The sequence below is a fragment of the Branchiostoma belcheri genome, unplaced genomic scaffold (assembly GCF_001625305.1).
Source record: "Branchiostoma belcheri isolate BF01 breed outbred unplaced genomic scaffold, Haploidv18h27 scaffold3, whole genome shotgun sequence".
Classification (NCBI taxonomy): domain Eukaryota; kingdom Metazoa; phylum Chordata; class Leptocardii; order Amphioxiformes; family Branchiostomatidae; genus Branchiostoma; species Branchiostoma belcheri.
The window spans coordinates 5,491,743-5,509,179 of record NW_017803909.1 but is presented as its reverse complement, the minus strand read 5'-3'; the positions used below and the strand labels follow the sequence as shown (position 1 = coordinate 5,509,179).

Below are 17,437 nucleotides of genomic sequence, written 5' to 3'. Positions count from 1 at the left end.
GGATAAGAAAAACACATTGAGCCGATGCACTTTTATATGAGGGGCCATTCTACGCGAGGGTCTGGCACATTTCAGTAACTAGTGGACAGAAGGAAAACAACAACAACTCGTCTTTCCTTTCCCGTTTGCTTACAAACAACTTGCATCGAGTTTGCGCATCACACATAGACGCTAAATAGATAATTGTCGTCTTCGTGTCAAGCTCCTTATGATTTTAGGTTTGATAAGAATCGGACACAAAAACCAGTGGAAGAAGAGGTGTTTTTGTATATTAGATATGAAGTATATATTTTGTTCTTCTTGCAGAGGAAACCTGAGGCTCCCATGAGGTTTTCTAAATACCTGTTGTATTATATGTAAAGAGGTAGTGTAATACCCCGCACAGTAGACACCGGGGATTATCTACTTCAGATAAAGGAGAAGATGAGATGGCGAGGCAATGTGCGCGTGGTTGGAGATAAGTTGTGATGTTTTTATACCACCTCATCCATCACGGCGGTGACAGGGTGGCGTCAGACCGGGTCGTTACGGCGCTCAGGCCTGCCGGCTCCCGCTGGCGCGCCCGGACTCTCCCCGGAGCCGTTCCCACGCCCGACTCAAACACTTCCAGATGTTTTACCTCTGGTAGGCTTCGCGATGATGGGACAGTGACGGGCGTGTCATCTTCAAGCAGATGTATGATTTCGGCCTGTAAACTTTTTTTCGCAGTGAAGTCTTTCAAGCGTAACTAAAATTAAAAAAAAAACTATATTTAAGCTACCTGCCCCATGCCACAGATTTGTGTACCATTTCAAGTCAGCCTTGATGGCAGTCATTATGTCAAGCGATGGTTGTCATCAATGTATGGTACTACACTGTAGTACTTTATGTCATCAACGATAAACCATCCATCCATCCATCGATTCCATCTATACATTTATTAACTCATTCATTTCTAAAACCGCTAGTCTGCAGCGCTTTACAATAAGAGACATAGGCAAATATTTTTATGCTAGAGACATGTTCTCTAGCAAATATCCAGAAATAATAAGTTGAACCATGAACCAAGGACATTCTGATAGAAAGTTCTTGGTTGAACTTGAAGTACCATGCACAGTACACATTAGAGATGTGTTCTAGTTTATCATCAGATACTGGTATCATTTTTCAGAACTACAAAGTACAAATACATTGAACTATTTGGCTATTAGAAAAGTGTTGACATCCTCAGCGAGTCCGCTGTGCATGAATTTCAGAGCGACGAATAGCCTCCATGCGGACTGAATATGTATTGCATGAGGCTCTCTAGGGCGTGTGACACCACGGGCAGTCTATTACAGTTTCATATGTTATCTTTCTGCTTGGGGCGTGACGTAATGGTCGACAAACAAAATGTTGCTATCAAGAGAGCAACTAATGCTAATTTCTAGCCTAAAATCTGCTATGAATTCTACACCCGTTTATATGGCAACATAAGATTCACAGGCGACTTCAGTTGAAGAATAATCTTGAAGTTGTGTCACCCAAAACCTTTATAGTAGCTTCATGTACAGACCTTCCGTACGCGTTGGCTAGCACTAGCATTTTTTATTCTGTGGCCTTTTCAGTGCTTGTTTTCTCACTCGCGTAAGGCGATCAGACCAGAACTTGAAAAGCGTAAATCAGCCTAAAATGCCACTCAGAAGTTTAGCTTGGATTACTCTCCAACAAGTCCAATTGGCCAAGCAGAGGTTTGGGTTTGGGGTTATTTTCACCGGGTTTATAGAAACCCCAAGCATCTTTAGGAAGCGAGTATGGGAGCTCCAGTATACAAAAAGGATGGCACCCAGGCTACACTGAGGACCGCAATACGCCATCGTCATCCTTATTTACACCATAGTATCCATGGATCGATACGGACCGACTTTACGAAGGTCACTGTACTTTTGTTGTGTCAATAAAGTTCTGTGTATGTGTATGTATATGTATATAATTGCTGAGCTATTACCTGGACGTGATAACACTTATGTAAAACACGCTGCCTAGTGAAACTTGGAGAAAAACAACACACTAGTATCATCTCCGAGAAGATATTGGTAATGGTAGGAAAAGAATTATGACTCTCATTCGGCCCGTGCATGTATTTGGGGAGAGGACGAAAGGGACTCCACAGCTATAATGACAATGAACTTAATTGCATACTCACGCCCTACATGGGCCAAATGCACTAAGTTACAACTTGGATACAAACTATAGATAGAAGAAACAAGTGTTATATTTCTGTGCTACGTCTCTATCTACAGGATCTATCTACATGATCTCTTCTCTCTTTTTGAAACATGTAAGAACAAGTTCTACATAGTTTTTCATTTACAACGTATACGTAGTGCTTGGATGTCATAATGTGTTTGAACAATTCTATTTTCGGTAAGTATGTATCCTTCATCCTCTAAACATGTTACAGAGAGTGGTAGTAAATTCATTCTTTATTCACAAATATAAGAAATTAAGGAACATTGAGCCCAGGTCACGTCGGGCATAACTGACCGAACATGCAGGGAGACATTAGACACATAACATCAGGACATCTCGAAGCAGGTAAGAGTTGTGGTGATGCCTGTTGTTCTAAGGTCTGCCGCTAGGGCTGCATACTTGTTGACCTTACGGTCGTGGCTGGCTTTGATATTTTGTTCAAATTGAACAAAATATCAAAGCCAGCCACGACCGTAAGGTCAGACAAACGGTCAGTTCCTGTATATGTATTGCATTTTGTTCTGGGAGGTAAGTGACTTAAGTCGGGTTATAACAGGGATGAATACCAGACAACATTCACTGCTGGTCTCGCGTTATGATCATCCCTCCCAACATCTGCTTGGAAATACCCCACGCACCCACCCAGTCCTTTTGTGTCCATGACATTAGCTTTTACGACCCTGTGAGTGATACTCCGGATTTCTCGGAAGGCTAAAGGTCCTAAAACAGCTCAAAATAGGATCGAATGTTATGTTTTAGCCTATCATATGCAGCGTCACATGACAAAGTGTTTATTGCCCTACTTCCTTTATCGCCAGTCCTAGTATTAATCATTGCCATTGGTCAATCCCGGTAGCACCACGGGTGTGACGTGAGTGTATGTATTCCGGAGATACATGTTTACCTCTACCAGTTGACTAACGGACTCAGAAGAACCAAGAAGGTTAAATCCTTGGAAGAACCGACATCATGGCCCCGTCGAAAGAAGAAGACAAGATCAAGATGCAGGCTGATGTGCCGTGTGCCTTCCCGCCGTTTGACCCCGACAGGGACGGATTCGAACCCGGGACCTTTCCATCCGGATTCATGTGGGGAGTGGCGTCTTCCGCGTATCAGGTAAGGCGAGGAAAAGTTTAGGGGGAAAGAGACGCAATAACTTCTAGTAATGAAAGAAGTTAACAATTAATGTAGAATGAGGAAAAACGCTTTCGCAAACCATAACCGATTCAAGCCGCCAAGTTGTACATGTATTTTTATTTCATTAGAGCATTGATTACTTAACATTTTTACCCAAACACGTGGCCTCTATAAATGGAGCATGTGATGATATAGTCCAGTTGAATCTGCATTGTTTTCCTATTTTGGACTCTGTTTATATTGCTGACATTTCGGTGATTTTTATGAAAAAAAAACTGCATGAAATTAAGTGACTACAGCCCTAGTAAATATTGGAAAAGTGTCAGGTGTTGTCAAATTTATAAAAAAAATGTAAAATCGTGTGGACAATCCATATCAATGCACTTATCTAAAAACTGGAGTCGGATGATTTTGAATGATTTACAGAAAAGTGGGCGTTAATTGGCCCAGTGCCACAGTTCAGTGGACATTGTGAAAAAGGGCAAGGACATATGTGTATGTAACTATACCAAAATGGCAGAGTTTAACGTACCCTGTGTCTGTTCAGTATTCCCATTTTCTTCAATTCATGATGCACGTTTCTTTCCCTTTTCCCCCTTTTTTTATAGTGCTCAGCCAAATTCACATAAAGGTCACAGGAGCCGGTCCGTCATAAACAACTATGTTTTCCTCCTTGATGGTTTAGATAAATGCCTACAATAATGATCTTAATAAGAAAAGGCCTTGTAGGGAAGGAGAGCTACTTATCTTAGCCTCTACCAGGCTTCAGGAGGCGCCTGGAAAGAGTATCTTCTCTGGCATGTTATCTCTCTATTTGGCCGATCTAGCTTATCTAACACTAACATGCATTAGTCATATATCAGACCGGAAACGGTAGAAATTGGCCGAATAGACAGATAATATGCAAGAGGTCAGGATTTGGCCCGCTATCAAAAGGAGTATAGCGGTAAACTAAGACTGACTTCCCTGGCATGTTATCCGTCTATCTGGCCAATTTCTTCTCTTTCCAGCCGCTTCTTAAGCCTGGTAGAGGCTAGTATTTGATTTGTACACCCAAGCGACGAACATTACCTATTAATGATCATTAATACGATCTCCCAATTTAAGACCAAAGAGGCTGACAGTGCTGTCCAGTTAACGTTACTCTAGCATTCTCCCGGTGATATATGATACGTTCTGCTGTTTTATTACCTTGTATCATGTTGCTTCAGCTGACGTCCATGTAGCCAAAAGCTATCACAAGTGTTAGGACATAATAGGCTGTAAGTTTGTTAAGTGACCCGCAGGGCGATTTCAGACCCAAAACCAAAACAAGAACTCAGAGATCTCATACCTCCATGAAATATTTAGTGCCTTTGTAAGTTTTGTGCTTTATCTTAGTGTCATTAACCACCACATGCCAAGATACATTAGTTACCTTCCTCTTTCTTGCAATGTCAACTATTTTACCCACTTGTGTAGATTAACGACCAAGCCTGCATCTGTTAATAACGTTGCCCATGCACGTTACAATACAACACACCAAGTAAACAGGCACTATATGATATGCAAGAAGCAAACATGAACTTAAACCCACGTCCAGGCCAGCCTGCATGGGTACCATCCGGATTTTTCTCCGCTACGTCCATACAACAATCTAGACACAACTTCTGACTAGTTCACCAGCCTAGATCATTTACAGTCTAAACGGCCCGTTTTAATCGGGGTATAACAAAATCAAAAAAGAGGGAAGACTAGACAAGGGCGACAGGAGGTTTCTTAACTATTTTTAAAAACTTTTCGACGTTACTGAGACATAGACAAAGGAAAGGGCTGGGGGACAGAAAAAGGATGTGCCAAGCTACCCACGACAGGTTACTGTCCAGCAACCCACTTCTGCCAACTTGACACATCAAAATAAAATAATGACATAAAAGAGAGACATTTCGCAACAAAAGATTAATGGCCCACTGTTTTTCAGATAGAAGGCGGTTGGAACGAGGATGGCAAAGGTCCGTCCATCATGGACGTGCATTTCCAGAAAGGAGCGGCCTGGTCTGGTCACACTGGGGACGTGACGTGTGACAGTTATCACAAGTAAGTCGGACTCCTGCTGGATAGCCTCTGCCAGGCTTCAGAGGAAGTTGGAAAGAGTAGAAATTTGCCAAATAGACAGGGGAGTTTTGGTCCGCTAAAGTAATACAGTTTGCCGCACTGAACGCCTTTAGATGGACTTTAACTCCCTTGGCATGTTATATATCGGTCTATTTGACCAATTTTGTTCACCCTTGCTAGCAGCCTCTGAAGCCTGGTAGAGGCTACTTATGGACTTTTGCATGATGGACGTTTCGATCCTCAACCAAATTTTACTCCATTTCGCATATCTCATTACGGCCCGCCAACACTGCATGCCGAAGATTTAATCACTTCATAATCACATGCCGCAGTGAAGATTGATAACCTGTTGATGTTGTCCGCATATCAGGTACCGTGAAGACGTCCGCATCCTGTCGGAGCTGGGCGTCTCCCACTACCGCTTCTCTCTCTCCTGGCCCCGCATCTTCCCGGACGGCACCAGGGACTCCCTCAACCCCGACGGTGTCCGCTACTACAACAGCCTCATCGACGAGCTGCTGGCGCACGGCATCGTCCCGTTCGTCACCCTGTACCACTGGGACATGCCACTGGCGGTGGAGGAGAAACACGGCGGCTGGCTGGCGGAGGACATCGTCGAACTGTTCAACGACTACGCGCGGTTCTGTTTCTCGGAGTTCGGGGATCGCGTCAAGCACTGGGTGACGTTTAACGAGCCGTGGTCGCACATCGTGGTCGGCAGCATGGTGGGGATGTTGCCGCGGGTCAGGGAGAGGGGCAGGGAGGGGATGTACGCGAGCGCGCACACCATGATCAAAGCTCACGGCAAGGCGTGGCACACCTACGACAAGGAGTTCAGGGCGAAGCAGGGAGGCAAGGTAGGTCGTTTTATATATGAGTTGTCTTGTAGTACGGCGAGCTTTCACATGGTGGCGGCAACAAGGACGCGGTCACAAGATGAATTTTGTACGGCAGCTTTCTGTCGTAAACCTATCTTACGACGAACGTGCCCGCATGCAAAGTTACCATGTGACAATTTTAACTTAACGCCATGTTGGATCCACATGTGCGCCACCAACATGGCGGCTACAGCCTTAGAGATATTCGGGTAAATTGTGGATTACAACCATACTATAAACCATATCAAATGCCGTATGTTTGAATTTCATAGGAAAACGTTGCATGCTCCCCTTGTATTGTTTTTTCTTCAGCTCGGCATCACTCTGAGCTGTACGTGGGCAGAGCCGAAGAACCCGGAGTGCGCCGACGACTTGGCCGCAGCAGAGCGGTTCCTGCAGTTCCACATGGGCTGGTTCGCGCACCCCATCTTCCTCAACGGCGACTACCCCGAAGTCATGAAGGAGTACATCGGGAAGAGGAGCGCAGAGGAAGGGCTGGCAAAGTCTCGGCTTCCCGGTGAGACTGACTATGAGTCATTTCTTCCTTGAATCATTGTCGTGTCGCCATCTTGGATGTATGTTCACCACCAACATGGCCGCTATGAAAGTTGAAACACCTGCAACACACCATTCATCATCCTTCATGATGTAAACCTGCTAAGCTTTAAGCTAAAAAGAGTTTTACAAAATACAAAGAAACCAATCTATACCCTATCAGAATTCACAGCCGAGGAGAAGGCCATGCTGAAAGGCACCGCGGACTTCCTGGGACTGAACTACTACACCGCGCGGCTGACGTCCGCCCTCTCGGGGGAGGGCTTGGACAAGCCCGACCTGCTGGACGAGGAGGACGGTGACGTTCACGTGGGGACCCACCCCGACTGGCCTGCACCGGGTATCTTCTTCATCAGCGTTGTGCCGTGGGGCTTCAGAAAGGTGATAGCCTCCTGTGCAGGCTTTCTAGCGGTCAAGGAAACTATGCTCCTTTAGCGGACCAATCTATTTAGCAAATTTCTACTCTTTCCAGTCGCTTCTGAAGCCAGTGGGAGGCTACGTAAAGTCGGGCAATGTTTACTTCCTAAACAGTACCGGACAAAAGACAAGTGTGGTATTTCATTTACATGTATTTCCATTACAAAGTCCGGTAATGTTCACAAAGTAAAAATATTAACTACCATCGGTAAATCCAACTTTTTCAGTGCAGTGCATCTTATTACCATCAATTTTTTCATCGATATATGTGTTCTACTTCTTCGAATTCTAGGTGTTGAACTACATGAAGAACCGGTTCCAGGTGCCTCTGATCTTCGTGACTGAGAACGGGTATCACGAGGAACACATGGCGGAGGGGGGGCAGTACGACATGAAGGACACCAGGAGGAGCTGCTACCACGCCGCGCACATCAACGAGCTCAGGAAAGGTGAGGTCACCTAGCTGAACCAGCTGTGTGTGAAGGTTCTTTCTATTCAAACATTTACCTGTCTTTCTCACATAAAAGGGACATGTGCACAGCAGATGTATTTAATAGATTGATCATTCAATAGATTAATCATTAATAAGCAGAACAAACTTTTGTAAACTTAATTTAAAAAGTTCACTGACTTGATATCACATGGGCAGTGTTAAAAACAACCTGTCACACCAGGCGCCTGGTGTGACAGGTTGTTATTAACACTGCCCATGTGATATCAAGTCACACTAGGCACACTCTGGATAAATATAGCAAAACCACAGGCTTAATTAGTACGTTTTGAGGGCGTGCTTTTCCTAGCACACATAAGAGAAGTCACTAGTCCGTAAGGTCATATGTCAGAATGAACTGGGTAATGATGCCGAAAATTCAGCTAAATGCAGTTTTCTAGAGTTGGGTGAGTTATTATGTTTACCGAATGCAAACATATTGTTTTTGCTCTGTTTCTTCTTTTTCTTCCGTCCCAAACACTGACCTCTCACCAAAGACCAGATTTGTTGACGTCTCTCACCATGGTAACTGGTGTTGGTTTACATGATGTTTGCAATTTTATAGTAGGAGGGATTTATACCCCTTTCTGACCATATATATGAAGGTAGAAGGTGTATGAGTAAGAATTAACAGAGCAGACCATATGCGAAGGTAAACATCATGCCTTTGCTTCGCAAATGTTACCTTTCTAGTTTGATAACCTTTCTTGGTAGTAATTTTCTTCTCGTCATTGTTGTTGCCGGCAGCGATGGTACATGACGGAGTGAATGTGCAGGGTTACACGGTGTGGTGTCTGATGGATAACCTGGAGTGGGAGTCAGGCTTCTCCCAGCGGATGGGCCTGTACTACGTGGACTTCAACGACCCCGACAGGAAAAGGGTAAGAGACAGACGTCGTAATATTGCAGCAGCGACACCTAGCTGCAGTACGATCAGCCTACCAGTCATTTTTGCCCTGCCATACACAAATGCTCGACGTTTTTCATGCAGAAAATTATATTTCCTAAAATGTAGAATTAGGGCACACAAAATGATGGATTTTGTTTGTTTCATAATGAATTTCTTTTTTCAGGTACCTAAAGAGTCTGCAAGCTTCTACCGTGACGTCATCAAGCACAACGGATTTCCGGAAGGAGCTCCAATCACGACACAGGTCCAGGAATGGTGGAAGAAAAGAGCACAAGAACAGAGGAAGTCGCATTCGTCTTAGATGCATATTAGTAGTGTTTCAACACGTTTGAAGCTTGCAAGAATTTAAAATACCAGATGGACTCATGACATCTTTAGAATTCTACAGGATAGTCATATCAGTTTTATAAATTAAGATCACAAGCAGACAGACAATATTCATTCAAACATGCAGTTGAAATGAAAAGGCTGCACTAGAGATTATAAGCTTTTCTTGTTGTTTTATACCCCAGTCAGCAATCTACAAAGTTAAGAAGAAAACAAAGATCTCATACCTTCTGTGAAATATAGAACTTTCTTTTTGTGTAATTGCTTGTTCTTTTCTTTCCTCGATGATTCTGTCTAACCGTTTTCCAACTGCCTCGTGTTACCGTAGATATTTCAACGTGCTCATCAGATCGAAGCCTACACGTCGGGCACTGACAGGAAGATAGGTCAAAGGTCCCAAAATTTTAAATTTCCAGAAAAGGTTATCTCATTTCCCGGAAAATTTTGGGACCTTTGACCTATCTTCTTGTCAGTGCCCAACGTGTAGGATTCGATCTGGGTAGCACCTTGAAATATCTACGGGCAAGCAAAAACAGAAACACACATTACACAGAAGAAATCAAGACCTTCATCATGGCACTTCACAGTACTAACGTTACGTTTAGTTTGTAGTACTGCTAATTTTCCTGGCGTGTAGGGTGATATGAGGCACGGCCCATGAGACACTGCGGGCGGCATCAAAAATTAAGTTCGTGCGGAAATGAGACCACCACTCGGACATATAGTCGGCCTGCTGTTCCTGGGGGATGTGTTGTACCCTCGTGAACGGACGCACGAAGTCGATCACCTTTTCTTCTGTTTCAAACACGAATTTTTCCACAGATCGTTCGCACGTCAGGACTTAAAAATGAAGAAAGTCCGACATGTATGTATACGTAACGGAATCCGTGTATAGTTTTCTTTTCTTTTTTATCGAATGCTACTGATTAGTTAAAACTATTCAGTAGCAAGTCCGGACCCCGGGTTGTTGGGAGATGTACCGTGAGATCTCCCCGGTTCCACACCCCACGTCCAACACCGTGTCTCCCCGGACTAAGAACTTGAGCAGACAGCGGCGAGCAACGTTATCCTGGTTTGCCCTGTTCTGGGAGTAATGGTTTGCGTCTGCTGCGTCCATGTTTACCCACTGAAATACTAGTCAAAGTCCTGGTGAAGGAGGTCAAGGCCATCGTAGTACGTTTTGAGCACGTACGCTAACGAAAATATGCCTCCTGTGCACTTTTTTTATTCTATACATAGCAACACGCGATTTAAAGTCGTAATATAAATACATAAGATAGTGGATTTCTGTTCGAATATTCCACATAACGGTTCAAAAGCTTGAGGTACTTGCATTACCCACTGCCACAATGGTAGGTACCGGGGTCAGAGTTTGTAAGTTCAAAGGTAATACCTGGGTCACCGGACCACAGGTGTAAATATTTGCTCAGGGATAAGCTTAAGGCCATACCATACAATCGGAGGTATCGGGCGCTCTGGACCGGAACGGTTATCCCCTTCAAGTCACTTATCGAGAGTTCATAAGACGGTAACGTCTTTAACAGTCTTTCCTGGTAAGGACAGTAGTTAATAATAATAATAATAATAACTTTATTGCACAACAGTTGTACATGGTACAAAGTATGGCAAAACTTATCTATAAACTTAACTATGGACTAAACTAACTAATACAGGAGTTTGTGGCTGATATAGGATGTGAATGAACTTTTACAATATTGGAGGAATTTCTTATGTCTAGACATTGTTTGATATACATTCCTATATCTACCATACATGAGTTATCACAGGTCATTATTATCTTAAATTTGCTACTTAAATCCATCGATGTAAATTCTGGTACATATGACGATAGTTTCGTATTTAATGAATTGCGTACATCAACATACTTAGGACATTCCATCAAAAAGTGATACTCATTCTCAACTAGTTCTGGGCAGAATGGACAAACCCTCTGGTCAATAGGAAGCCTTTGAAATCTTCCGGTTTCTATACTGAGTTTGTGACATCCAATTCTGAGTTTTGTGATTGCTCGACGTATGTCAAAGCTCCTTATGTTAGAAAGGTAATTTTCTTGCTTGTAATTCTTGTCTAAGGTGGAAAGGAAAGATAATTTAGAATTGTTTCGAATGGCACAATGCCAGTTTTGTATATAGATATCTTGTAAACGTTGCTTCAGCTGAGTAGTAATTGAGTCTATGTGATATGACTTCGGGTTAAGCCATATGTGCCCAAAACCATTGAGGTTCAGAATGTCTTTCACATGTATAATCCAATCATGTTCTCCAAGCAAGGTAGTATTGTATGCCTCCCGAAGCAGGGCATCTTCGGATAAATTAACTAAGCGATGCCAGTACTTAACGAGTTGTATTTCTGTATTCACCGTAACTGGGAAAGTTCCCAATTCTCCTCTGACACCGTCGTTTGGGGCCTTGGCATGTACGCCTAACAAAAACTTCTGAAAACGCATGTCAATAGTGTCGAATTCTGGAATATGTTGATTTGAATGTAGGTTTATAATTTGGAAGCCATTCTCTTGTAAAACTTTGCTATTGACATGTCGCATTAGCATTTCTTTATCAGTATTTCTTTCTAAGCAAACAATATAAGTATTATTTGTGGCAGAGGATGAACTTTTCCTGACAGAAGCGGGAATATTAAGAACATGGCTTCCTTACAAGTGTCCGAAGTGCCTTGTGCTTTTCCTCCCTTTGACGAGGACAGGGACGGTTTCAGCCCAGGTGTGTTCCCGCCGGGATTTCTGTGGGGCGCTGCCTCGGCTGCCTTTCAGGTAAGGTTTTACATGTCCAATACTACCTTTGTATGTCCTCCCATGTCATTATTGTTTTTCCAAGGTGTAGTAGTTTACTTACTAAGCATTGCCTTTGTGTCTGGGGACGTGTATTCGACGTTTTGCTGCCAGGTGCGCTCACCTGACTGGGCGTGTGCACCGTAACTCTGACACTTTAATACTTGGCAGTGTAGGCCCTTAAGGGATGACATGGATTGTTGGCATTCTGTTCAAATGATTAAACCATTGTATCCTTTCCTATGTTTGTTTCCAATGACTTTGTTCCCGATCTTGTCTCTCGTCTTTCGGAGTGCTCCGTGCAGTAGGCAATATTCTGTCTTTCCATGGATCAGTTTTAACAATGACAATGATCACAAGAGATGGGACTCCGGTTATAAAAAATTATAGAATTTCACAGACATGATCCAATATACGAAATGATATTAGATAAATTACCGATGAAGTATATATCTTCAATAAAATCTATGCGGATTTTTTTGCATTGTAGTCTGTGTGAAAAAAAACTTTGTTCATCTACCCCTATAGATAGAAGGAGCATACAATGATGAAGGCAAAGGTCCGTCCATACTGGATCCGTGGTTAAACTACACAAAAGCAGCCTCGGACGGTACCACGGCAAAAGTGACATGTGACAGTTACCATAGGTTTGTATCACTCTATCATTATCGAGAAGTCAGTAGTATCAAAACTAGTGCTAGTTTTCGCAAAACTGTCTTGTCAATATAATTTGTTCTCCATTCTCAACAGTTATATCAAATTATACTAGTAAAATTCACTCCCTGACAAGAACTTGTATTCAATTATTTTCTGTCTGTGATTTCAGGTATCGTGAAGACGTACGCATCCTGTCGGAGCTGGGCGCCTCCCACTACCGCTTCTCTATCTCCTGGCCCCGCCTCTTCCCGGACGGCACCAGGGACTCCCTCAACCCCGACGGTGTCCGCTACTACAACAGCCTCATCAACGAGCTGGTGGCGCACGGCATCGTCCCGTTCGTCACCCTGTACCACTGGGACATGCCACTGGCTCTCATGGAGAAGTATCGGGGCTGGCTGGACGAAGCGTTGGTGGAACTGTTTGGCGACTACGCGCGGTTCTGTTTCTCGGAGTTCGGGGACCGCGTCAAGCACTGGGCGACGTTTAACGAGCCGTGGTCGGAGATTGCGTACGGAAGTAAGGGCATACTGGCGGACACTGTCGGGAAGGAGGGGAAGCGAGGCGTGTACGCCGCCGCCAGGACCGTGCTGAAGGCTCACGCGACGGCGTGGCACATCTACGACAGGGAGTTCCGGGCGAAACAAGATGGAAAGGTAGGTATTTCATTGGTCGTACAGTCTAGGAAGTTATGTGTTGATAAGTTTGACTTTGCAATTGGGTGTTCTGGTCGCTATCTTGTAAACTACAGTGGAGCGCGTCCGTCTGTTTAACTCTGTCTGCTTCCTTTCATATTTCCAGACTTGAAAGACAACTGTAGAACAAGTCATGATAGCTGGTGTCATAGGGATTTTTTTATTGAATAAAGCAATACAAATACAAGGACGAAGTGGGACTGAACTCAAGTTATATCACTTATTTTACAGCCCCACTTAACATTTAACATAAATACAATAGTCATACAAGTAGTCGTAAAGTAGTACGCTGAAAACCAAATCCCTATACATACAGCAATATATCATCGAGAGAAGTGTTATATGATTCATATATTACAAACAAAACAGAGTATACTATGTAACAAAGAAACGTTTAGTGCCGCTTATAAAAGCTTGGGTAAGTAACATAATTTTTTCTTTGTACTCAGAGGGTATCGCAAACGATCCCCTGAGTACAAGATAGAGCCTGGCACTTTCAGAAAGGGCATCTAAATCAATCAAAGGACCGATTAAATCAGCTCTTAACTGAGTAAACAAAGGGCAGTGTAATATAACATGAGAAATAGATTCGCAGGGGTACCCACAAATACATGAAGGGCTAAGAATCAAAGCACGATTAAAAAGACTATAATTAAGATTATAATTGAGATAGGGTTTTGTAATCAAAACGGTGCCTACGATGTGCACATGTTTATGGCAATATCTTGCTTGCTTTTGTGGTAATTTGTGGTAGTCAGTCAGATGTCTGATAGTAATCTATTGTCAACTGTGCATATGTACTGATTGTAACTCCAGAAATTAAATCTACTAAGTACCTAATACCAGCCCAGAAGAGAACAAGAAATAGCCACGCATTCAAGTACCAGAGTTATCAACCAAGGATTGAGGTGTTCAAGAATTCATTCTTTCCTAGAACTATCGCAGAGTGGAACTCACTGTCACCAACTACAGTAGGGGCATTGTCAATAGATAGCTTTAAACAATGTCTAGAGCTAGAAGTTCAAGAGTTAGGTGTAACAAGTCGATCGGTGTAATATAGCCAGCTGCCGCCGCGCCGCGTGCCTGCGAAGCTGGTGTGTTACGCCGAAAGGCGGTTATACCGGCTATACAGATACAGATACAGGTGTATACAAAGAAAGTGCCTTTCGTACGCTATGTCAGGTTGGTCTGGCTCTGGGCTGCACCTGGGGCGAACCCAGGGACCCACACAGCGCCGATGACGTCGCCGCAGCGGAACGTTTCTTCGACTTCAACGTCGGCTGGTTCGCGCATCCCTTGTTCGTCAACGGCGACTACCCCGACACCATGAAGGAATACGTCATGAAAAGGAGCTTGGCAGACGGACTGACCACGTCGGATCTTCCCGGTAAGTACTTCGAAGGAATTCGAACCTGGCTTTAAATTTGGATCTGTGCCGCGAAGCAAGACCATGGACGTATAGCAAGACCATGGGACAAAATTGTAACCTGCATGTGACTATTCATGCATTTTTGTCCACTCATGTGTCTTTTTCGTCTTGTTAACTTTCAATGCATACGCACGAAATGGACCTTTGCTGAGGTGACAGTAGAGCGGAAAGGGTCAATCAAGACTCTCCTATTGTATTAAAATGAGTGAAGCAGACCTCGGACCTCCTTGCTTTAGCCTTCAAGGGAGTATCGAGTTTCACTACGTGGTGTCAACATATTTCCATAGTATATGCATTTATTCAATCCCAACACTTACTTTTATGATGTTGATGATATTGAACCTGAAGTAGCAATCATCCAAATAAATGCGAAATAGTGACTTTATTTATTAAAACGAAATAATATACAAAATGTGACACCAGATTGGCGTGACTTCACCTGGCCTGACAATTATTTAGTAAACAAACCCCCGTGCCAGATGTGCATTGCCCTAACTGCCACCGATCCAAGGCTGCATAAATAACCGTGCAACTCACATGTAATGGCATGGGTGCATCATGTGATGTTACAAAATGTAACACTGCACAAATTAGATGGGTTATTGACAGGCGCGTCATATCAATAGTGTAAAAAAAGTTATTGTGACGAACAGTCCGTCTATTACTAGAATTCATCCATTTTGCGAACAGGTGTTAGCTCAATTCGTTTTTGTGATTGATTGCCTGGCGGTGTCAAATTTCGCGATGGAGAGGTCAACTCAAGAACCACGAGAATAAAACCACCGCGAGCATTTCACGAATTACGAATCTGAAGCTTCGCTAAAAACAACAACGTGACAGAATGATACATGTCACTCACCTTGACGCAGTAGTCTTCCAAATTCCTCCCTCTTTTAGAGTTTTCCGCAGAAGAGAAGGCGCTACTGAAGGGCTCCGCCGACTTCCTCGGGATGAACTACTACACCGCACGTCTGGTGTCCGCCCGGGCGGAGGGAGACGCCGCCAAGCCCGACCTGTTGGAAGAAGACGACGCGGACGTGCACGTGGAGATGAACCCAGACTGGCCTGTAGCGGGGCTGCCGTTCATCAGCATCGTGCCATGGGCATTGCGGAAGGTGCCGATAAAATAACGTGTTTAAATTATCATTGTATTTGCACGTGAGGTCAAAACTTATGAAGCTAGCAACCACCGCCAAGATGACAGTGACTCTAGAATGGAAATTTTGGAGTCATGGCCCCTTTCTATAGATGCTGAGGCATGAATCGGGAAAATGAAGCAGTTGGTACATTGCTCATACAGTGACGTATCTTTAACCCACCGACGTGGAATTTTATCTGTCTTGTATCGCACTACTCCCCAGGCTCTAAGCTGTGTGACTGACCGTTATCGGGTGCCGCTGATATTCGTGACGGAGAACGGACTGCACGAGCAGCACCAAGGAGAGGGGCAGTACGACATGAAGGACACCAGGAGGAGCTGCTATCACGCCGCACACATCAACGAGCTCAGGAAAGGTATTATTAGAATTGACCTAGGATCTTCATTTTTCAAGGCTACGGTTAAGATATCATGTCAACATTTTAAAAGATTCTTAGTAGCAAATGCATATGTGTAGTTTTAGCACATTGGCAACACCATGTATTTGCAAACAAATGTTGGATTTCTAGTCTCACTCTTACTTTAAGTCATATTGTCCATCGCTGCTCTAGCCATTTTGCAGGACGGTGTGAATGTCCAGGGTTACACGGTCTGGTGCCTGATGGACAACTTTGAGTGGAACTACGGCCACACCCAGAAGATGGGACTGTACTACGTCGACTTTACAGACCCCGAGAGGAAGAGGGTACGTGTCATGGACTTTCATAACAATCCGCATTCAAGGTGGAGTTTTGGCTCTTAAATTTCATCCTCTGCTTGCTAGTGTGTTCTGAAAGGTCATGCTGTAGTATATTCAGGTTTGAACTCTGATTTCCAATACAAGAACTGAGGTCAAACAAATTGGCTATGGCCTGACTCAAATTTTCGACTCTTCAACTCCAGTCTTTGTCACGGAATAAGCAATCAGAATGACTTCTACCAACACAGACGCCCTTTCAAACTACCTTTCTTCCAACCCTCTACCATCAGGTACCCAAAGAGTCGGCCGGATTCTACCGTGACGTCATCAAGCACAACGGGTTCCCGGATGGAGCGTCCCATACCAGGATGGTGCAGGGCTGGTGGGAGAAACGGGCCAGACAAACCGCGGGGGCCACGGAGAAATGAGCATCGTCCAGAGTAGACCGACCCCATAGTGTCGAACAGCGTCAAATGGTAGAAATGTGTAACAATAACACGAAAGACTAGGCGCAGTCTGTCTTATTACGTCAGATAATGTAGATGGCGAACTAAGCAAGTCAAATGAAAAGGGAGAAACAATCATGCATTTTTTACCTTTTAACTTCCAGGGTATATACGTACTACTAACCCCATAGCGCCGAACACCGTCAAAACGGAGAAATGTGCAACAATAACAAGAAGAAAGGTGTTGTCTCCCTTATTTTGATGGACTTAATTATAGATACACATTTATACCTCAGATATATGGCGAACTAATCATATATAAGCTTCATTTCAATACAAAAGGAAAGGGAGAAAGCATACGTTTTTTTAACCTTTTAACGTATTTACACCAGACAAAGTACGACGACAAATCGTATACTAATATACACCGCACGTCTTGTTACAAATATATCAAATATATATATCCTGGATTTGTAATGTAAATTTTCAACTTGATGTTCGTTTCATTGGCGCCTACAACACCAAGAAAGATTAACAAGATTAAAGA

General features: G+C 43.6%; 1 protein-coding gene across 1 annotated transcript; it reads left to right on the top strand.

Moving 5' to 3' along the window:
* The first annotated feature begins 2,998 nt into the window (after positions 1–2,998).
* On the top strand, positions 2,999–17,291 carry LOC109474029 (lactase-phlorizin hydrolase-like). The gene is made up of 15 exons (XM_019774236.1): positions 2,999–3,327; positions 5,309–5,424; positions 5,813–6,299; positions 6,633–6,837; positions 7,039–7,256; positions 7,585–7,741; positions 8,530–8,663; positions 11,679–11,807; positions 12,354–12,472; positions 12,652–13,138; positions 14,360–14,564; positions 15,504–15,721; positions 15,968–16,121; positions 16,317–16,450; positions 16,735–17,291. The coding sequence occupies exons 1-15, from the start codon at positions 3,181–3,183 to the stop codon at positions 16,870–16,872; spliced, it is 3,048 nt and encodes a 1,015-aa protein (XP_019629795.1). The 5' UTR covers positions 2,999–3,180; the 3' UTR covers positions 16,873–17,291.
* Positions 17,292–17,437: the final 146 nt, after the last annotated feature.

Excerpts from the sequence above, each read along its gene's own strand:
- LOC109474029 (XM_019774236.1), top strand. The coding sequence starts at position 3,181 with ATGGCCCCGTCGAAAGAAGAAGACAAGATCAAGATGCAGGCTGATGTG. Across the intron at positions 6,838-7,038 it reads GGCAAAGTCTCGGCTTCCCG|AATTCACAGCCGAGGAGAAG; the intron begins GTGAGACTGACT and ends ATACCCTATCAG. Across the intron at positions 8,664-11,678 it reads ACGACCCCGACAGGAAAAGG|AACATGGCTTCCTTACAAGT; the intron begins GTAAGAGACAGA and ends GGGAATATTAAG.